The 20,949-nt window shown below is 35.8% G+C and overlaps 1 protein-coding gene across 4 annotated transcripts in view; it reads left to right on the plus strand.

Annotated features, from left to right (window-relative positions):
* Window positions 1-17,663, plus strand: part of lmo3 (LIM domain only 3) — a 55,781-nt gene extending 38,118 nt beyond the window's left edge. For all 4 annotated transcript variants that reach the window (XM_073838164.1, XM_073838163.1, XM_073838161.1 and 1 more), the window contains exons 3-4: window positions 4,151-4,276; window positions 16,249-17,663. In XM_073838164.1, coding sequence (XP_073694265.1) covers window positions 4,151-4,276; window positions 16,249-16,354 — 232 coding nt within the window. In that variant the 3' untranslated portion in view covers window positions 16,355-17,663. The remainder of the gene's footprint in view (window positions 1-4,150; window positions 4,277-16,248) is intronic.
* The last annotated feature ends 3,286 nt before the right edge of the window (window positions 17,664-20,949 follow it).

The following is a 20,949-nucleotide window of genomic DNA, read 5'->3' on the forward strand; positions in this document are numbered from 1 at the left end:
CTAATGTCTGCTGATTCATAATAAATTAATTTAATCATTTTGGTGCAGCATAAAAAATAAAAAAGGTGTTTGTGAAAAAAAATTATCAAGAAAAAACATATATACATACATCCAGTATACATTAAGTTAATTCACATAAAGTATACAATAAAAAAAGAAAATGGCATTTATAGCTCAATAATAGCTTTGATTTTCTAAATGATAAATAAATAAGTACTTTTATAAAAATGTAAAAATGTAAAATTAAAAACCTGAAAGCTGCTTAAAAGCTCTAAATAGAGCTGAAACATTTTTAATCTAGTATTTAAAGAAGTACAGTGTTTATACATCAAAGACGAGTTTAGATACATAAATATGCTGGCTTGCACTCAATTCTCAAGACTCTGCCTTTTCACAGGATCTAACTCAACTCGAAGCTCAAAAATAAAGGAGTATATTAATGTGCTGTGTGAAAAAATGAGCCAAGAGTAAATCTGTCAGTTCTGAAACAAGGGAATAGCTCAAATCAGCAGTCAAAATGAAGCTGCGAAACGAATTCCCCAAAGAACATCATTGTACATCAAGATACTCCACTTACATCTGCTTTCTGATGGATCGCAATCCATTCCATAGAAAAAAAATACAGTCTGTTCTTTAAATAAAAACGCATCTATTGATTTCTCTGCGCAGCGCTTGTAATACACAGCCAGATTCTCAGGTGAGAGCAGTCGTCTTCACTCAATGCGTTGTGTATTTGCAAAGCACAGAGCTCTGTCCTCAAATGCTCAAAGCAAAAAGGCATGACTGTCCAATTCCAGGAAAGGTATTGGTTACTTTAAATTTGCACGAGACGAGACGTTTCGAGCTCGCAGCTCACTAGAGTGGCAAACCCAATAGTGGTTTGATTCAACCTGATCACAAAAAGACCTGCAAGCATCATTTTTTGATATGGATATCATCTATCATTCATCAGCTGATATTCAGAGCTTGTATTAATGCGTCTTTTCTTTTCAGAACATGCATTAATGCGCCATAATCATTGTCCTTATATAAGCGAGTCATCTTACAGTGAAACTATCAACCTTTTTATATTTGCATTTAGATCTTTGATATATAATTGCAAGATGCGAGTGGAAAAAATATACCTCATCATTTCATCTCTTTCATGCTGAGGCCTTCTGGCTATGGACTTTTGCTGAAAATACTGGAGACGTGATAATGCAAACGTGTCTATATTTAGACAGCTCAAAGAAAAAGGCCTTAATTCCTTTAATTAAACCGGCACCGATCCACCGGACGAACTCTCGTTGTCTTTCTCCTCATACCTAGAAAAGCTATTGGAGATATCCTTCATCGTCTCAAGGTGTGTTGACAGTAGCCCTTAATTTTGTAGGTATTCATGAGAGTACAATCTATCTGCTTGGCTCTTTTTTATTTGCCTGTGGGAAACAGTTTCTGAAGGTTAATAAACAACCCTGCATATCCCAGGCCCCAAGATCATTTATCAGATTGCGATCTCTTACAGAGCCGGAGAGTGGCATACAGTTTTATCATTTTAACAACGACGGCTAAAAGTGCCCGAAGAAGTCGGCCTAATAGGTTATTTTGTTATATGATTTCGTTATCAGATATTTCTTTTCCCCCTTCCCCCCTTTGCTCGGTCTAGGTCGCGCTGGAGTAACAGCCATGAATCCCTAATGAATCCTCTCCGTAATGTCCCGCGAGCGGCCTGGAAAAATAATAGGCTCGTCCCTGGGCAGAGCGGCTCCATGGCGCTAACCTCACCTGGCCTGGACATCTCTATGATGGTCACATCACACTCCACTTATGTGTTTTTGCTTATTGCACTAAAATATCGTAAAAGAATGCATTATGGAAAATGAGTAAAACGATTAATTAAAAGATTTGGGAATTATGCTACACTGGTTATTTTTAAGTATTTTTAAGTGATTTTGTAAATAAGAGTTATTTGTTTGTGAATCGGACTACACTGGTTGCTCAGTACATTTTTGAAAGAACGCTAGAAAGAACCAGTTCAAAAGAGTCATTTGTTTCTGAATTGGATTGCACTGTTTTTGATTCACTAAAAAGAATTAGTTCATAGTCATTTGTTTGTAAACTGGAGTACACTTTTTGATCAGTATGCCTTTAATTCACTAGAAAGAACCAGTTCAAAAGAGTCATTTGTTTTTGAATTTGACTGCTCTTTTTTGATTCACAAAAAAAAAAAAAAAAACAGTTCATAGTCATTTGTTTGTAAACTGGACTACACTTTTTAATCAGTATGTCAGTATTTTTAAATTCACTAGAAAGAACCAGTTCAAAAGAGTCATTTGTTTATGAATCAGTCTACACTGGTTGCTCAGTACATTTTTGAAAGAACGCTAGAAAGAACCAGTTCAAAAGAGTCATTTGTTTCTGAATTGGATTGCACTGTTTTTGATTCACTAAAAAGAATCAGTTCATAGTCATTTGTTTGTAAACTGGAGTACACTTTTTGATCAGTATGCCTTTAATTCACTAGAAAGAACCTGTTCAAAAGAGTCATTTGTTTGTGAATCAGACTACACTGGTTGCTCAGTACATTTTTGAAAGAACGCTAGAAAGAACCAGTTCAAAACAGTCATTTGTTTATGAATCAGACTACACTGGTTGCTCAGTACATTTTTGAAAGAACGCTAGAAAGAACCAGTTCAAAACAGTCATTTGTTTATGAATCAGACTACACTGGTTGCTCAGTACATTTTTGAAAGAACACTAGAAAGAACCAGTTCAAAAGAGTCATTTGTTTCAAAATTTGACAGCCCTTTTTTGATTCACTAAAAAGAACCAGTTCATAGTCATAGTCATTTATTTGTAAACTGGACTACACGGGTTGATCAGTATGTCTTTGATTCACTGGAAAGAACTGGTTCAAAGGAGTCATTTGTTTCTGAATTGGACTACACTGTTTTCGATTCACTAAAAAGAACCAGTTCATAGTGATTTGTTTGTAAACTGGACTACACTTTTTAATCATTATGTCTTTAATTCATTAGAAAGAACATCAAAAGAGTCATTTGTTTGTGAATCAGACTACACTGGTTATTTTTTGTTTTTTGATTCACTAAAAAGAACTAGTTTATAAGAGTCATTTGTTGGTGAACTGGACTACACTGGTTGATCAGCACGTTTTTGATTCACTAGAAAGAACTGGTTCAAAAAAGTAACTTGTTTATGAATTGGACTGCCCTGTTTTTGATTCACAAAAAAATCAGTTCATAGGAGTCACTTGGTTGTGAATCAAACTACACTGCTTATTTTTTAGTTTTTAATTCCCTAAAAAGAACTAGTTCATAGTCATTTGTTTGTGACTTGGACTACACTGGTTTGGTTAGTATGTTTTTGATTCACTATAAAGAATTGGTTCAAAAGAGTCATTTGTTTTGTGAACTATAATATACGTTTTTGTTTTTTCACTAAAAAGAACCAATTTATAGGAGTCATTTGTTTGTGAATCCAACTAAACTGGTTGCTCTGTATGTCTTTGATTCACCATAAAGAACCGGTTCACAAGAGACATTGTTTGTGAATCGGATTACACTGGCGGCTTTAGATCTTTTTGCTTCACTGAAAAAAAAAGTAAAGGTTTTTAAGTGTCAAGATTACACTGGTGACTTTTTGTTTTACTGAATAAAAAGTGTGAATTGCACTGTATATCTTTGATTCTCTAGGAAGAAACTTCCACAAGAGCCATTTGTTTGTGAATCAGACTACACTGGTTATTTTTATGCTTTTGATTTACTAAAAATCACAAGAGTCATTTGTTTGTAAACTGGACTGCACTGGTTAATCAGTAAATTTTTGATTCACTAGAAAGAATTGGTTCAAAAGAGTCATTTGTTTGTGAACTGGAATGAACTGTTTTTGATTCACTAAAATGAACCAGTTCATACAAGTCATTTGTTTGTGAATCCACTCTTCGATTCAAAAGAAAGAACTAGTTCATAAGAGACATTGTTTGAGAATCAGACTAAACTGGTTGCTTTGTATGTTTTTGATTCTCTTAAAAGAACCGGTTCATAAGAATCATTTGTTCATGAATCACCTCTATAATCCTATTCCAATCATAATGATATGGTTGATCCAGTGGCTCTGACTCTAAAACTTCACATCTTTTTCAATCTGTCAGGTTGTTCGGCGTGACGGGGAACTGTGCGGCTTGCAGTAAACTCATCCCAGCCTTTGAGATGGTCATGAGAGCCAAGGAGAACGTCTATCACCTGGACTGCTTCGCCTGCCAGCTGTGTAACCAGAGGTTAGCCAAATCACATTCAGTTTTGAAGCACTTAAACATATGTATCTCGGTGCAGATGTGCCGAGCCTCTTAAAACTCAAAGGCTGTCTCGAATCCAAAGCATCTTACAGTACATTTACTACAAGGACGGTCCTGCTTAACCCCTCTATCGTGTCTCGCTCAAGGGCAAAATGGCGATAGGGAATCCCAGCAACTCTCCGGTTCATGAATCAAACCTTCTGGGGTTTGAAAAATGACCTTCGGATTAAAGCCCACCACCCTACCACCGAAAGACGGTTCGGGCAGATGTTTTCTTATCCAAATTACATCAGTGTGTTTACTACAAGTACAGTCTTCCTGGAGCAAGAAGTACATTGCTCAAGGGCAAAACAGTGATATAGGGGATAACTCGCCAGCACATGAATTGCCCTTCAGGAGTTTGAACCAGCAACCTTTGAATCGCTGGCATAGTTATATTCAAGTATTGAACCACCATCATTCGCAATTTCTAGCAAATCTTACCAACAACCTCAGAATCACAAGCCCATTTGTATCACACTCACCCTTACCACTAAAAAACTGGCATTTAATAGAAACTTCATGTCCGAAGAGGTTTATTTCAAGTCAAAAACAGCAATCTAACACTTAAATGTTCTGTGCCCTGCAGTTTTCTTCATTACTTCAGGTAAATTGTGTTATTTGTCCTCATTCACTTTGCAAAGAAGAGGCCATTTGTCTTTAAACGTGGCCAATAAAGAAGAAACCTCATGCACAGGCTGTTCATTAGATACCTGCTCCATACAAACACAGGTGCCAGAGAGCAGTACACATGAGAGGGGCAGATTGCAGGATCCGGTTACGCTCAATTAACACCGGGTTATTGTCTTGCCACTTCACTTGACTGCACGAACCACACTTACCTAATCTAAGAAGTCAGCTAATCTTCATCAGCAGAGCCGCAGACAGGTCCACCCGCCGGTGCGGCATTACAGCCCATTTAGAGGCAGGCAAATCTTTCTTTTTACATTAGGCCAGCCGATCAACTGTTTAATAAAATCGGCGTCAGTCTGCTTTACACGCTCTGACGAGGCCTCTATGCATCTTTCATTCGCCCATCACAATTTCACCGGTGTTCGCCACAAGATTTATAGCACAGAGCCGGTGCTAATTGCCCATATCTCAGACTGAAGCTCGAATTTCCTGTCAGTTTATTGATATTTTTGGATGTTTTGGCAGGGAGATGGATGTACATAGGTGTCCTTCGGAGCAAACTCACATTCAGCGGTCCTAAAAAGTATTTGGACTTTTACATGACGGTTAAAAGCGTATTTAAAAACATAAAACGAGATCCAATTTATTTATTTCAAAGTTTGGGGTCAGTAAGATTTCTTGAAAGAAATGACTACTTCTATTCTGCAAGGACGTATTAAATTGATTAAAAGTAACAGCAAAGATGTTCAAACTGCTACAAAGGATTTCTATTTCAAATAAATGCTGTTGCTTTCAACTTTCTATTCATATAAAAAATCCACAAAAATATTAACCAGCACAGTGGTTTTAAACTTTGATCATGCGAAATGTTTCTTAAGCACCAAATCAATATGTTTTAATGATTTCTGAAGGATCATGTGACACAGAAGACTGGAGCAATAATTAATAATAAATAATTAAATATTATTTAATATATTTAAAAAGTAAACAGTAATTTTAAATGTTAATATTTCACAAAACATCACAAAAAAAATCTTCAATCTCTCAAACTTTTGAATTTGGGAAGAACTGATTCCCCACACATCTTGGTACAAGTTGGTTTAACGTAATTGCAAGAAATGCAATAATTGATTTTTATTATTTGTTATGTTCCCTGAGGTTTACTTATAATGTAACTAGTTTTTTGCTGAAAAAATAACAACAAATAAATATGTGGGAAAATGATTTGTTTCAACACTCATTCTGACCCTCTGTCTAAAATGACCTGTTTTAATAGGTGGGTCCTTTAAGGCTTGTCAGGAATCAGCCACTGCTATGATTGGCTAACATCATTGCATAGGAAACCTTATCAATGCCCCCTCGCTATTGCATGTTAGTGTTTTGACAACAAGATTTAAAAAAAAGTTAATTTCCAGACAAAGCATTATGAAGTAATTTACTTACAGTTTGTGATGCAGCTGCAGTCAGATCTAGTACCGCTTCATCTTTCAACAAATGTTACTTTGTTAACTCTCCATGACACTAGTTTACAAAACAAAATACAATACGGAATGCTATTCCGATATCTGTACAAAGACACGAAAGAGCTGTTTAAACCAAACGCATCAAAGCAAACGTTCTTTAACTCCACTCCATTTTGTTTATAATGGGGAGGATGTTTTAATCTATTAAACTTGCAGGATGTGTTTTTTGGTACAAAGACCTCTTATATGCCAACAGATCAAGGCAAATTTGATTTCTCACGTCATGGCTCTTTAACCAGCTTGTTTTCTAAGTTTTCCAATGCATTGAAATTTATATATGCAGCTAAATGCATGTTAGTCCCACTGTACATACACTTTAAAAAATAAAGTTGCTTTAAAGGGTTCTTCAAGCGATGCCATAGAAGAACCATTTTTGATTCCACAACGAACCATTCAGTTAAAGGTTCTTTAAAGAACCGTCTGTTTCTTATCTTTTTATAATCTGAATAACCGTCTTCCACCACAAAGAACCTTTTCTGAGGTTAAAGGTTCTTAATGGAACCATTTAAACAAAAAAGGTTCTTCTATGGCATCGTGAAGCACCTTTATTTTTAAGAGTGTACACAAACCACTTAAACCAGTTTTTATCCTGACTAAACTCAACTAAACCTACACAAATCATAAAGAACTTCCTGCTTCGGATCTCCTAGGGTCTAAACGTTACCCGAGAGAGCTCGCATCAACAGTCTGATATGCAAATACCCCCCATTTGACCAAGAGAAAATTCATTTGTCAACAAGCTGACGAGACATTATCTCCACAGACACCCGCCACCCGACACGTCTCAGACACTTTGTTGTTCTGTCAGTGGCTTTCGAGAAAGCCTCGCAAATTTTGATGGACTCCTCCAAAAGAGAAAAGGACGGCGGGGCTTTTCATGACGCGTCCGTCATTGTGACAGCTCGCCGCATTACCCGAGTACAGCCTCAGTCCAGTGATGCTCTTTGATAAACATCAACACAAACAGCAAGTCCGTCTCAAGAGCCTTTGATGGAAGGAGAAACACATTGCGCATTATTGTTTTGACTATTCAATTGGGCCTGATTTCATTTTCCCCTTTTGTTTCATTCTATGCACTTAGGCCTTGAATGAAATTGATAAATAAGGAGTAAAATTACACATTTTCGCAGTTAGCTTCTAGGCTTTCTCTATGCTAATATACTTTATCTACAATCAAAAACATTGATGACTCATCCTGCACTAAAATATTTTTTTCCAATCAAATGCTCTTTAGAATATGCCCCGCCTCCTTTTTTAAATAAGGGTTGTGTTTGTACCTCCACTGCCTTTAAATGAATTTAGCTTTTCCCTTTTATCTGCTTTCATATACATCCCAGCCTGCTTTCTCGCTTCTCATTTCCCCTCTTCAAACAATATTAAAGAGGCCGTGGCCTTTAAAAGAGCCATCTAATCCATCTTACAAAACGCTCTCCTCGCAGTCAGTGACGTGGGACAGGCATTCTGATGCTGAGAGCAGGCTATCGGGTCGGTAGAGGTCACGCCGTATAATTATGCTTCTCCACGAGGGTCAGTAATGTCCCGACATTACCGTTTGATGCTTAAATTATTACAATCAAGCTTTTAATACAGCTGGGCCACCCCTCCTTTTCCTCACACACATCAGCAAGGCCATCATCTCCTAAAGAGTCGTTTCATTAGTCAGGACACACAAAAGCACCATTAAATACCGCCCGTGATTAGCTTGATTTCCACAAAGAGAGTGCTGAACTATGTCTGGCTCACGTACATATGAAAACCAGAAACTTCCACATAATATAGTAATGAATCTAAGTAAACGAGTCACTCTTTTTTACTTGGATGAATTACTTCTCGTTCAAATCTCTCACTATTGAAGCGTTTGGCTGTTTGGCTTTTCCTGCCTTTTCCTGCCTTTAAAGGAATAGCTTACGCAAAGATGAAAATTTTGTCTTTAATTACTCAACCTCATGTTGTTCCAAACCCAAAGACACTTCGTTCATCTTCAGAATGGAAATTAAGATATTTCTGATGAAATCCTAGAGCTTTCAGACCTTGCATAGACAGCAACGCAACTGACATGTTTAAGGCCCAGAAAGGTAGTAAGGACATTGATAAAATACTCCACGTGACATCAGTGGTTCAACCTTAGTTTAATGAAGCTACAAAAATAGCTTTATTCAACACTTTCTTCACTTATGTGTTACGGTTGAACCACTGATGTCACATGGACTATTTTAACAATGTCCTTACTACCTTTCTGGCTTTTGAACGTGTCAGTTGCATTGCTGTCTATGCAGGGTCCGAAAGCTCTTGAATTTCATCAAATATATCTTAATTTGTGTCCCAAAGATGAACGGAGGTCTTAAGGGTTTGGAACGACATGAGGGTGAGTAATCAATGACAGAAATGTTATTTTTGGGTGAATCTGACTCGGACCAACTGAATCTATATGCCAGTCTTTACTGAACGATTCAAATGTTTTAAGTCTGAACGTATCAGTTTCAATCTTAAAATGTTTAGATAAAACTATTAAGCTTTTATTTATTTTCAGTTTTGATCTTTTGTCTATTTTCTTGTTTTAGTGCTTTTGGTACTTAAGTAGCTTAAGATGGCATAACAATGCATTAAGAGCCGGGGGGTGAAAACTTTTAGAGTTTAAAGATCAAGGTAAATCTGACTTATTTTGTCTTCTGGGAAACATGTAAGTATCTTCTGTAGCTTCTGAAGGGCAGTAATAAATGAAAAAAAAAAATGATATTTAGGCAAAATAAGAAAAATGTACACATCTTCATTCTGTTCAAAAGTTTTCACCCCTCAGCTCTTAATGCACCGTGTTTCCTTCTGAAGCATCAGTGAGCATTTAAACCTTCTGTAATAGTTGCATATGAGTCTCTCAGTTGTCCGTAGTGTGAAAAGATGGATCTCAACATCATACAGTCATTGTTGGAAAGGGTTCAAATACACAAAAATGCTGAAAGACCAAAGAAATTGCCCAAGTACTGCTCACTGCAGAGCCAAATGGCCTCCAGCTCCACCTCTCTTGATGTCCAGCTCCACCTCTGAGTGAACAAATGGGTGGAGTTAAGGTTAGGGATAGGGTTAGGGTGTGGTTAGGTGTCTATCTCCACCCATTACCTCCAGCAAAGGGGGGGCTGGAGCTCCAGCTCCTCCCATATGGCTCTGCAGCAAGCACCCTCTCAGAAATTGTGGATTTTTCTGAAGAACAGCGGGCAGTTTAACTGTTCAGGTCAAACAAGTGACTCATAAACAACTATCACAAAACAAAAAAACAAAAAACAGCTGTGGATCATTCAGGTAACAACACAGTATTAAGAATCAAGTGTATTTAAACTTTTGAACATGTTCATTTTTATAAATTCAACTATTATATTGTATATTAAATCAGTACTAAATAAAAAAAATAACATGCATTTTATATGATCCCTCATATTTTGGTAAAACAATGAACATTTTGCACATTCTGCGAGTTGTATGTCAGCTTTAAAGTAATAAACAACAATTTTTAATAGTTTTATTTAAGAATAAATGCTAATCACTGTTTGAAAACTGAACAGTAAGTTCCAACACCTTTATGACATCAGACATGCTCTGTGTCGTCCGTAAAGTATCCCATCATTCCGCGCAGCCAGACTTAATCTGGCATGATTATTCATGGGTTGGATATGATCTGCTCACCTGGCTTGAGGTTATATCCTCAGCTTGGTTAACAGGAACCGGGGGGACAGCCACGGCGGTGAGCGTGAGCCCAGTGTGTTTGTGTGGTTTTGAGACTCCAGCCGGCCGTTAGCCACAGATCAGCCCTGAAGGGACAGCTAATCGATGAGCCTGTCGTCCGCTCAGGCCTCATCAGCCAACCTCAGGAGTCCCAGTTCCCGGTGATGAGCCCGGGCCGTGGTGCTCTGAGGCCCCACGGGAGATCCAGAGAAGGCTGAGGCCTGGGTGGCAGGGCAGGGAGGTCACGGTACGGGTCACCGTCCTTGTCGGAAAGTCTGGAAGGCCCGAGCCAAATTGGGCTGCACGTGCTTAGGGACAGCGGTAACTAAACTACACCGCAGACAACAGAGAAACGTCTGCGAACCTCAGTTCTGGTCGTCATTCGTTAGAAGAAACCATGCGGTTGCATTGCAGACACTGCGGCAGATCCACTCTATTCTGTCGGATAATGTCTCGTTCACATCCGATGACGTTCCCTTTTCTTTCTCTCCGTCTATAGACCTCCCTCTGTGATTCATTTCCTCTCTCTTTTCCCTCACTCTTTCAAGTCCTCTCTCCTCCACTCAGCTCCAGCATGTTATTTCACAGAAGAGGAATGTTACTACTCTAGTTAACACAGACCTCAGAGGCAAATAGCTGACGAAGCCATACATCATTAAGTCCACTGCCTTGGAAGCCATCTTTTCTTTAACAAGATGGGTCTCAATAGACATATTCATCATTACTGTCACACCTGAGGAAAAGGAGAGAGGCAGAGAGAGGGAACGACGTGGAAATGAAAGAGCCGGAATATAAGCCAAAGACTAGACGCATGTAAAGCCATTGTTAGCTGAATAAAATAGAGCTGTCAGTCAATTAAAATCTAATTGATTTGATTAGAAGGCTGATTAATTCATCAAATAAAATTGCATTTGATTGCATATAGCTATAAATGTTTAGCTTAGAGGATTTAGAAATTGAAAGACTTAGATTTAATTTCTTTTGATAATACTATTTTATTTATAATTTATTCATTCATTAAGTAATGTGTTTAAATTAGTATAAATGAATAATTTATTAAAATTATTAAATGCACATATTTAAGATCCAATTACACAATTTCTTGGCTTATTTTTGAATTGTTTAATTTGTTTGGCAAGGAAAGTTGGCATAGTCAGGCTATTAAAAACACACACACACACACACACACACATATATATATATATATATATATATATATATATTAGAAAAATGACAGAAATAATGCACATTTATTCATAAATTATTATATTTAAGTAATGGTTTTAAATTATTATAAAATGTATGTATGAATACATTACTTAAATATAATTTTATGAATACATTTTTTAATGTTTTTAAATAATAATAAACAATTCATTTATGAAAATCATTACTGTGGCAGCCGAATACATTTAAAAGACATATTTAAGACTTTTTTGTTGTTGTTGTTTATTTAGTTTGGCAAGGCAAGTTGCATATAGTCAGCTGACGGAAAAAAGGCAAAAATAATGCTAATTTATTCATAATTTATTCATGAATGGTAATATTTAAGAAAGATTTAAAATGCTTATAAATTATAAATTTAAGAAAATCAATTAATGTGGCAACCAAAACATTTAACAGACATTTATGAGCCATTTACACTTTTTTTTTTTAATTGTTTAATTTGGCGTGGAAAGTTGCATATAGTCAGCTGACTACAAACTTGCTATAAAAAAAAAGAAACAAAAGGACAGAAATAATGCAAATTGCTTTATAATTGATTCATAAATTATTATATTTAATGTTTTCTAAATATTTTAAATTATTAAATTATGAAAATCATTATTGTGGCAGCCAAACACATTTAATACACATATTTAAAGACGTTTTTTTAATAGTTTAATTAGTTGGCAATGCAAGTTGCAAAAAGTTAGCTGACTACAAACTTACCAAAAAAAGGACAGAAATAATGCAAATTTATTCATAATTCATTCATAAATTATTATACTGAAGTAATGTTTTTAAATGATTATAAATTATTAATTTATGAAAATCATTATTGTGGCAGCTGAAAACATTTAATAGACATATTTTGGACATTTTCTTTTTTTTTTTTTTTATCGTTTAATTAGTTTGGCAAGGCAAGTTGCATAAAGTCAGCTGACTACAAACTTACCAAAGAAAAACAAAGAACAGAAATAATGCACATTTATTCATAATTTATTCATAAATTATTATATTTAAGTAATGTTTTTAAATGATTATAAATGATTAATTTATGAAATTCATTATTGTGTCAGCTGAAAACATTTAATAGACATATTTTAGACAATTATTTATTTTGTTTTGTCGTTTAATTAGTTTGGCAAGGCAAGTTGCATAAAGTCTACAATCTTACAAAAAAAAAGGACAGAAATAATGCACATTTATTTATAATTTATTAATAAAATATTATATTTAAGTAATGTTTTAAAATAATTGTCAATGATTCCTTTAAGAAAATCATTACTGTGACAGCCAAAAACATTTATTAGACATATTTAACACATTTATTTACTTATTTATTTTTTTAATTGTTTTATTATTTTGGAAAGACAAGTTGCATATAGTCAGCTGACTAAAATATACCAATTAAAAAATATATAAAAGGACAGAAATAATACAAAAATTAAGCTGAGAGATGTAGGGAAAATGCACTTTATAATAAGGTTCAGTTTTCTATTTAATGCATTAAGTATCATGAACTAACAACAAACAATTTTTTTCCAGCATTTATTAATCTAGGTTAATGTTTTTAAACATTAACAATTGTTAATTCATGTTCATTTACTTTTGCAAAACCAAAATCCAGTAAATCACAATAAACTAAATTTAAACAAAGACTGTACAAGTCTTAGTTAGATGCATTTAAACTGCTGTTAACACATTTGACTTTGTTGCAAAGAGTTATATATTTAAAATAATTACTCACAGCACTCAGATAATATTTTGTAAATGTAATTTACATATGGGTCAAGGGCATGATTAATTGCGTTCATTTTTATCACATTATTTTCTTTATAATTAATCACACTCAATTAATGTGTTAAAACGGCAGCCTCAGAAAAAAACATAAAAAGCCCCAAATTTATGGTCATACCTGAGCAAACACCATATCGAACGCATTTACTTTTTTTCCCCTGCACTTGATGGGAAATACTAAAAAGCAATTAAAGCAATCTGAAGTTGAACTCATCTGGGATGAGAGATTGAAAGGGGAGGGCGAGGGGGACGCATCAAGCTAAGGGTAATGTAGGTGCTCGGAAACATGTGGCGATCGGTAATGACTGCACGAGCTGAAAAACGGAGGGCAGCGCAAGGGCATTTATTACCGCTACCTCTGATGGGCTGACTGCAATATCCTCGTCATAATTGGCACACAGATGTCACAAACGCTGTTGACATTTCACCAAGCAGAAACAATTTGGCGCTGCGAAACGGGGCGGCGACGAGGCTAAGAGGGAACAGAAAACACAGGCTGTAAATAAACACAGAGAGATCCTATTAGCCGAGAAAGCGAGAGAACGAACCGGCGAGATGGAGGTGCTCAGAAGAGGAGGTGGAGAGGGCCAGGATGTCAGAGAAGACAGACACTAATGGATTCCTGGCAAGAATGTGTCATTTAAACAGGACGTTTTTATTGGAGTGAATGACACCATTACATTAAGCACACCTCTGCTTTGTGTTAATCACCATGTCAACAAGCGCGATTAATGGATATTACTTGTTGATACTTGGGCCAGACTAATGGCTGCGCCTTCTCGCTTGACATTGCCGTGTATAGGAATAAAAAAAGTTTTCCCGAGTACATGTGTGTGTGTGTGTGCTAGGGAGGGAGCGAGGAAGCCGTTTACAAAGTATCCTCGCTTATTATATTCAACATTGACAGAAAGGGTAACGGCTCTCAGATCTTATTCAACCCCTCCCGAGGATGTTTAAAGGAATATCGTGTGTTCAATACACAGCACACTTCATTTTAATTACCACAAAAACATGTTCTTTTTAAAAAGCCAAAATGAGAGTACTACTCCATAAATGTTACATACTCACTGATTTAATAGGATAGTCAAAAGATCTCAACAATATGATGATTTAAGTAAAAAAAAAAAAAACACTTGCTAACCTTTTGTGTAAAGATCCATTTTAGAACGATGCACAGCCTAAAACCCTATAAACATTATTAGAAATGATTGGTAACATCATTTCAGGTCAAGCTGGAGAATTAATAAGTGCTTTTATATAGTGAGGTTCACATTTCACTTGAATTTGCATTTACATGTCAGCGAATTAGAGTATTTGTAGACTGTTATATTAGGGTTAGTAGAATAAGTTGACGTACTTACAAACTCAAATCTGTTGGAAGACCATTAAAATAAAGTTACAACAGACACATACCAATAAGTACATATCACTGCAGTTTCCAACAGAATTCAACACTAGAGGCAGTAGAACAATCGTTTTCATAGTCAGTTATGATTAGAGCTTCATATGTTTAGCTCTCCAGATGTAACAAGCTTGCTCAGTAACTCAGCTGCATGGAATTGGACTTTTGGTGTGGAATCCTTGGGTACGAATCCCGTGAAAAACACGACTCACGACGAAAGAGCTAATGAATGAGAGATCGAAAAACAAGCTAAAACAGCATGCTCTCAAATTTAAAGTCGTTATGTAACAAGTAGCATTTCTTCTGTATGCTACAGATTACTGAAAAAGAAAAAATGTACGGTGGGAACATGGTTCAGTCCACTGGTTTTGATTGGCTGAATGCAAGCTTGCAGTCAATTATAAGAAAGGGATAGGGTGTATGCAAAGTACGAAACCTGTCACTGAGCCTTAAAAATGTATTAATATGTTCCAAAAATGAAAACTGTCATTATTTACTTACCCTCATGTCGTTTCAAACCTGATATTTTTGATGAAATCTGGGAGCTTTCTGACCCTGCAATGTGCACTGAAGTCTGACACAGAAGAGTAGAAAACTGTTGAATGAAGTCTTTATTTTTGTTTTCTTTGAGTACAAAGAGTATTCTCGTAGCTTCACCAGTGATGAAACATGGACTAATTTATCGATGTTCTTACTGTCTTTCTGCACACTTTAAAATAAAGGTGCTTCACGATGCCATAGAAGAACCTTTTTTTTTCTAAAAGGTTCCATGAAGAACCTTTAACATCTGAAGAACCTTTCTGTTTCACAAAAGGTTCTTTGTGGTGAAAGAAGGTTATTCAGATTATAAAAAGGTAAGAAAGAGATGGTTCTTTGACTGAATGGTTCTTTTTGGAACTAAAAAATGGTTTTTCCATGGCATCGCTGTGAAATACCTTTTAAAGCACCTTTATTTTTAAGAGTGTGGGCCTTGAACATGCCAGTTGAGTTGAGAAGATGAACAAACCTCTTACAGGTTTGGAGTGACATGAGATTGAGTAAAGAATGACAGAATTTTCATTTTTGAGTGAACTATCACTTGGAATGAACCCAGACTATTCCTTTAACTTTAACATTGCATCCCCACAAACTTTAGTTAAAACAGCACCAGCAGACACTCAAACACATCGTCTTTCTCCTCGTCCACAGGCGGGAGGGTTCGGTAGGGAACGCTGGCCGGTAGACACGAGCGCTCGCTGGCGCTCCGACCTTGTCGAACTCTCGCTGCGAGCAAGATAAGGGGCCCTCAGGACGGCTAAACACACAGAGCGCTCACTCTCGCTCTCGTTCCCTCTCTGCCGCCTCCTTTGTCTCTCTCTTCTGCCTGACCAACATAATCTTCTTTCCAAAAGGTCAAGTGAGACAGCGGCCCGTCAGGCTGCGCTCCGTCTGTGGGGTATATTTATGAAACAGCTGCAGGTGGAGAAGATGCTAGGTGCACTCTGGAGAGACTCTTTCCAGAGTGTCCGCAGGATAACGCACGCTAATATTTGAGGGGGCGGGATGTGGCTCTGTGGGGAAAGCCTGCAAAGTTTTGCTATTAATGAGTCCTTCTGCGTCCCTCTCGAGTTACGTAAACGCAGTGTTTTCTGTTTCTGCAGGTTCTGCGTCGGAGACAAGTTCTTCCTGAAGAACAACATGATCCTGTGCCAGACAGACTACGAGGAAGGACTGATGAAGGAAGGCTACGCGCCACAGGTCCGCTGACCACCCCACGACCCCGCCGCTCGCAAGAGGGGAACGAGCTGCGAGAGGACCTGAAGGGGACATGCAATCAGACACAAAAAGCACTAGTGTCCTCTCCAGCCCTTGTCCCCATTACTTTGTATATACGAAGAGCCCGAATAAGGGACGGTGTACTGTACAGATTAGCCATAGAGACGTTTTTGCTAAGTGGGAGATTGTTCCAAGACGGACCAAGACTGTGGTTCGCTTTTACTGACGCTGCCTGACGGCCTTATGAAGACGACTTTTGTGAACCTAAACACACAAATGTACAAACCCAAGTCCAAATCGCAATTCCATTTCACTTGCTTTACAGGGTGAAGAGTGCATAGTTAAAAAAACCCCGAGTATTTAGAGTTTGTGAGAAGAAAAGGAGCCATGTCAACATACGATCTCAGGTTGAATGGGTTTCCTCATCGTCTTTTCTATTTTAAGCTATTTTGCGTTAACATTGTGTCTTAATTGCGTTTCCAGCTTCAGCCAATCAAGATATTTGATGTTTAATGTACAGTTACGAGAACCAATGAGATTTCACAGTGGGTGGAGCTACCCAGCACAATGTCTCAGATAGAGTTTAGGACAACTTCGCAAAACTGGTTAAGACATGGAGTTAGCTTTCTAACAAATCTGTGGGCATCAAGTGGTGTGATTTCATTAGTGATGTTTTGAAACCCTGTTTTATACCTTAGCGCTCAAAGGCGACCTCTGAACATTTGGGTTTGGCACGTGTGTAAACTGATGGGTTTGTTAGTTTCTTCACTGTATTTATTTAATAGGCTTTTCGTCATTGCGCGTAACTCAAGGCTCTGTTCCTGACATGTTTATACCTGACCTGAATCACCGCTCTGAGCATCTCCTCCAGACGTGACGAACGTCTCATGTTGATCAGCTGACATAATCCTGTTTAAACACAATCAGGTCGCATAAACTGTAGGCATTACTGGAGCACGTGAATACCTGGTTGGAGGATTTGCCTCTACCGGGTTTTGTTTACTATCGACTCAAGGCGACACGCAAGCGCGAATCACTACTGTAGCCTACTATGTTGATAATCCTTTTATGGGCTATGACTACCTTTGAAAACCAAGGCCATAGCCCAGAGAAAATATGAGGACAAACTTAATTTGTATATGGTGGTTGTACATATTTAAAAAACAAAAAATATTCCTTTTTGCTTGCTATTGTATATGGATTTTCTTTTTATGTGTTATTCAGCATGAGATGTTTATTTTTAGGACGTGTACATACTGTACTGTAATCATTTTAAGCACAAATGTAATACAGTTTTATTGTGTTAGTACTGTGTCGTGGCTTTCTTTGTGTCCTCTTTGCTTTTTCCGCAAAAAGCATTTGGCACTTTCTATAAAAAAAATAGAACATGAATTGTTTTCTCAACAAATGAAAAGAGAAAAGAGAATTTGGAAGCTTCAAAAATGTTGACTGCCAAAAGCAGGATGTAATGTTATGTAATGTCTCCATTCATTTTCTAAGGAAATTTTACCTCCTCAAAATAAAATAAAATCAAATAAAAAAATAAAACTAGAAAATAGATTTAAAAAATAATAAAGAAATGGTTGAACCTGAGATTCTGCAATGGGTCCAAATGAGGTTTCTGTTTTCAATTACAGTTTTTATTTTTAGGATAAATTCACATTTTAAAGAGCATTTAACAAATGGTCAGAGAAAAGAGGCATTTAGAAGATTCAAAAATGTCAACTGGCAAAAACAATAAAATAAATAAAATAAAAATAAAATAAAATATAAAATAAAATAATGCTACCAAGCCTACCAAGCAGTTTCGAAGAACTGCTTTCTATTTGAATATATTTTAAAATGTTATTTATTCCTGTGATTTCAAAGCTGAATTTTTTAGCATCATTACTCCAGTCTTCAGTGTCACATTATCCTTCAGAAATCATTCTAATATGCTACATTTTTATAAGAATATTTTATAATATGCTACAAATCTAATAAGAAACATTTTTATTATTACTATAATTATCAATATTTAAAACAGCTGAGTAATTTTTTTTCAGGATTCTTTGATGAATCGAAAATCTAAAGATCAGCATTTATCTAAAATAAAAAGCTTTTGTAACATTATATACTATTCAAAACTTGGAGTCAGTATATTTTTGAGGAAAAGAATTATAGAAAGTAATACTTTTATTTAGCTCAAAAGTGATGATAAAGACATTTATATTACAAAAGTTTTCTATTTCAGATAAATGCTGTTCTTCTGAACTTTATAAGAATCAAAGAAACCTGCAAAAATTCTACTCCATTGTTTTCAACATAATAATAATATAAAAGTTTTGTTGAGCTGTGAATCAGAACATTTGAATGATTCCTGAAGGATAATGTGACACTGAAGCTTTGAAATCACAGGAATAAATTACATTTTAAAACATATTCAAATAGAAAGCAGTTATTTTAAATAGTAAAAATATTTCAGAATTTGACAGTTTTTCCTGTACTTTCAATCAAATAAATGCAGGCTTGCTGAGCAGAAGAATCTTAATGTTCAAAAACTTTTGACTGGGAGTGTATACAAAAATTTATGGAAAATGGCATTTAGAGGATAAATCGGTCTCTTTCTCTCTCTCTTTCTCTCTCTCTGTGAAGAAAGCTGATGGGCCGGTTTGCATACACTGTCATTTCTAAGACGGAGTGTTTACTGAAGCAATTTGGGTTAAGTGCCTCGCTCAAGGGCACAACTGTAGATGCCGAACAGCCAGTGGTGAACCTTCAGGTCTCCACTCCATTAGCCTATCCACCAGACCATGCTGCACTTCCGGTTCTGTGATTGATCATAAGTGCAATTTGTCATTTTGTCATCCATTTTGTTGTCACTGCCCCTCAAAAATTTCCACCCCTTTAGTCTGGGGGAAGGAAAAAAGGGCGAGAGAGAAAGAAATGGATCCACCAGTCCAGCTAAAAACATCTGCGTGTTTAACCGCGAGTTACTCGGCTTTAGCTAAAACCAATTCAATGAGGTTTAAAGGTGGTCACCCAGTCACAATTAACCTTGGTCTCAGTGATTAAGACCCTAAAACAAAGCAGAGGGCTCTTATTTTGCCCCGTAGGGGTTTATTTAGGGAATAAAATGCAAGCGGAGTACAGTAATAAAATAAAATAAAATAATTACACAAGCATTTGATCAGAATGATATCTTCCAGACAGTTTTGTAATGAAACCTTGAAACGTGTCTGTCTAAAAACCTATAGAAGTGTATAAGGCCCACACTTGAGCTATTTAAAAGCTTTTTGTAGTTTGCTTTGCAAGCAAAGCTAGAATATTGCTTGAAGATCCTCTTGACTGTACAATTGAAACAGTGAGATTAAAGTTCTCCATCTAATTAAGGAGGCTGTTTAAAGTAGCCTGTGAAGTTTGACAACAGCGGCACTCACATCACATTACAGCCTATAATAAGCAGACCAATTAAACTAATTGAATTTCTTTAGCCTGAAACACAGAGGGAAAAATGTCTTTGATTAGACTCAAGCTGTTAAGTCCTTCCATAAAAAGCAGAGACGGCTCTGAAACCTCGCTAGATAACAATCCAGTCGAAGGGAACTGGAGGGGATCTACTCCGCTAATTTACCGTAATTGTCTCATATGTTGAAGGGTTTGAAGGAAGATATAATGAAACCATACTGTTAGCGGTAACACTGTGGTCTTTCAAATATATATTTGCACAACATTACTATACAGTGCAATACACATGCGCAATACAGTTTAGAAAATATTACCTGTTGATGAATATCACATAGTCTATATAAAGTAAAGGGTGTTTGTACATAGTTTGGGCATGCTTTGTACGGCACTACTTGCATGTCACATTCTCAAATTAAATAAATAAATAAATAAATAAATAATATTTAAATACAATTTAAAGAATTAGATTTCAGGGTTTAGATATAGTTTGGGTCAGGTTTTGAAATTCAAATACATTTTATTTAGTATTTTTTTTATTTTATAAAAGATTTCAACTGTTAGATGTAGTTTGACTCTTGAAATTTAAGTAAATAAATAAATAAATAAATATATACACTATAAAAAGTAATAAGTTGACTAAACACTAAAAATTTAGGAAATCCATTGCTTTTAAAATTACTAAATAAATATAAAAAATATAATTAAAAAAAAAAAATTAAGTGTACTTGAAAATTCACTTAACTTTTTTATTATACATGAAGTTTATTCACTTGAAATGTAATTAGAATAAACAAAAACAAATACACAAAATAATTTAATATTTAAAAATAAAAAATAAACATTTTGCACTACAAAATGAATACAAGTTCTAGTAACATTTTTAATTGTTAAATCAGATCTTCAAAATAATTAAATGCATACATACAATTTTATTTAAGGTTTTATTAAAATTAATAAAATATAATATAATAAAAATAATGAAAATTTTAATTTAATCTAAATACATAAATACTTCTAAATATGGTTTGGTCATGAAATTCAAGCAAACAAATAAATAAAATAAATAGTAAATAGATTTCAATTGTTGAATGTGATTTGGATCAGGTCTTAAAATAAAATAAATAATAAATGAATAAATA

The sequence above is a fragment of the Garra rufa genome, chromosome 4 (genome assembly GCF_049309525.1).
Source record: "Garra rufa chromosome 4, GarRuf1.0, whole genome shotgun sequence".
Classification (NCBI taxonomy): Eukaryota; Metazoa; Chordata; class Actinopteri; order Cypriniformes; family Cyprinidae; genus Garra; species Garra rufa.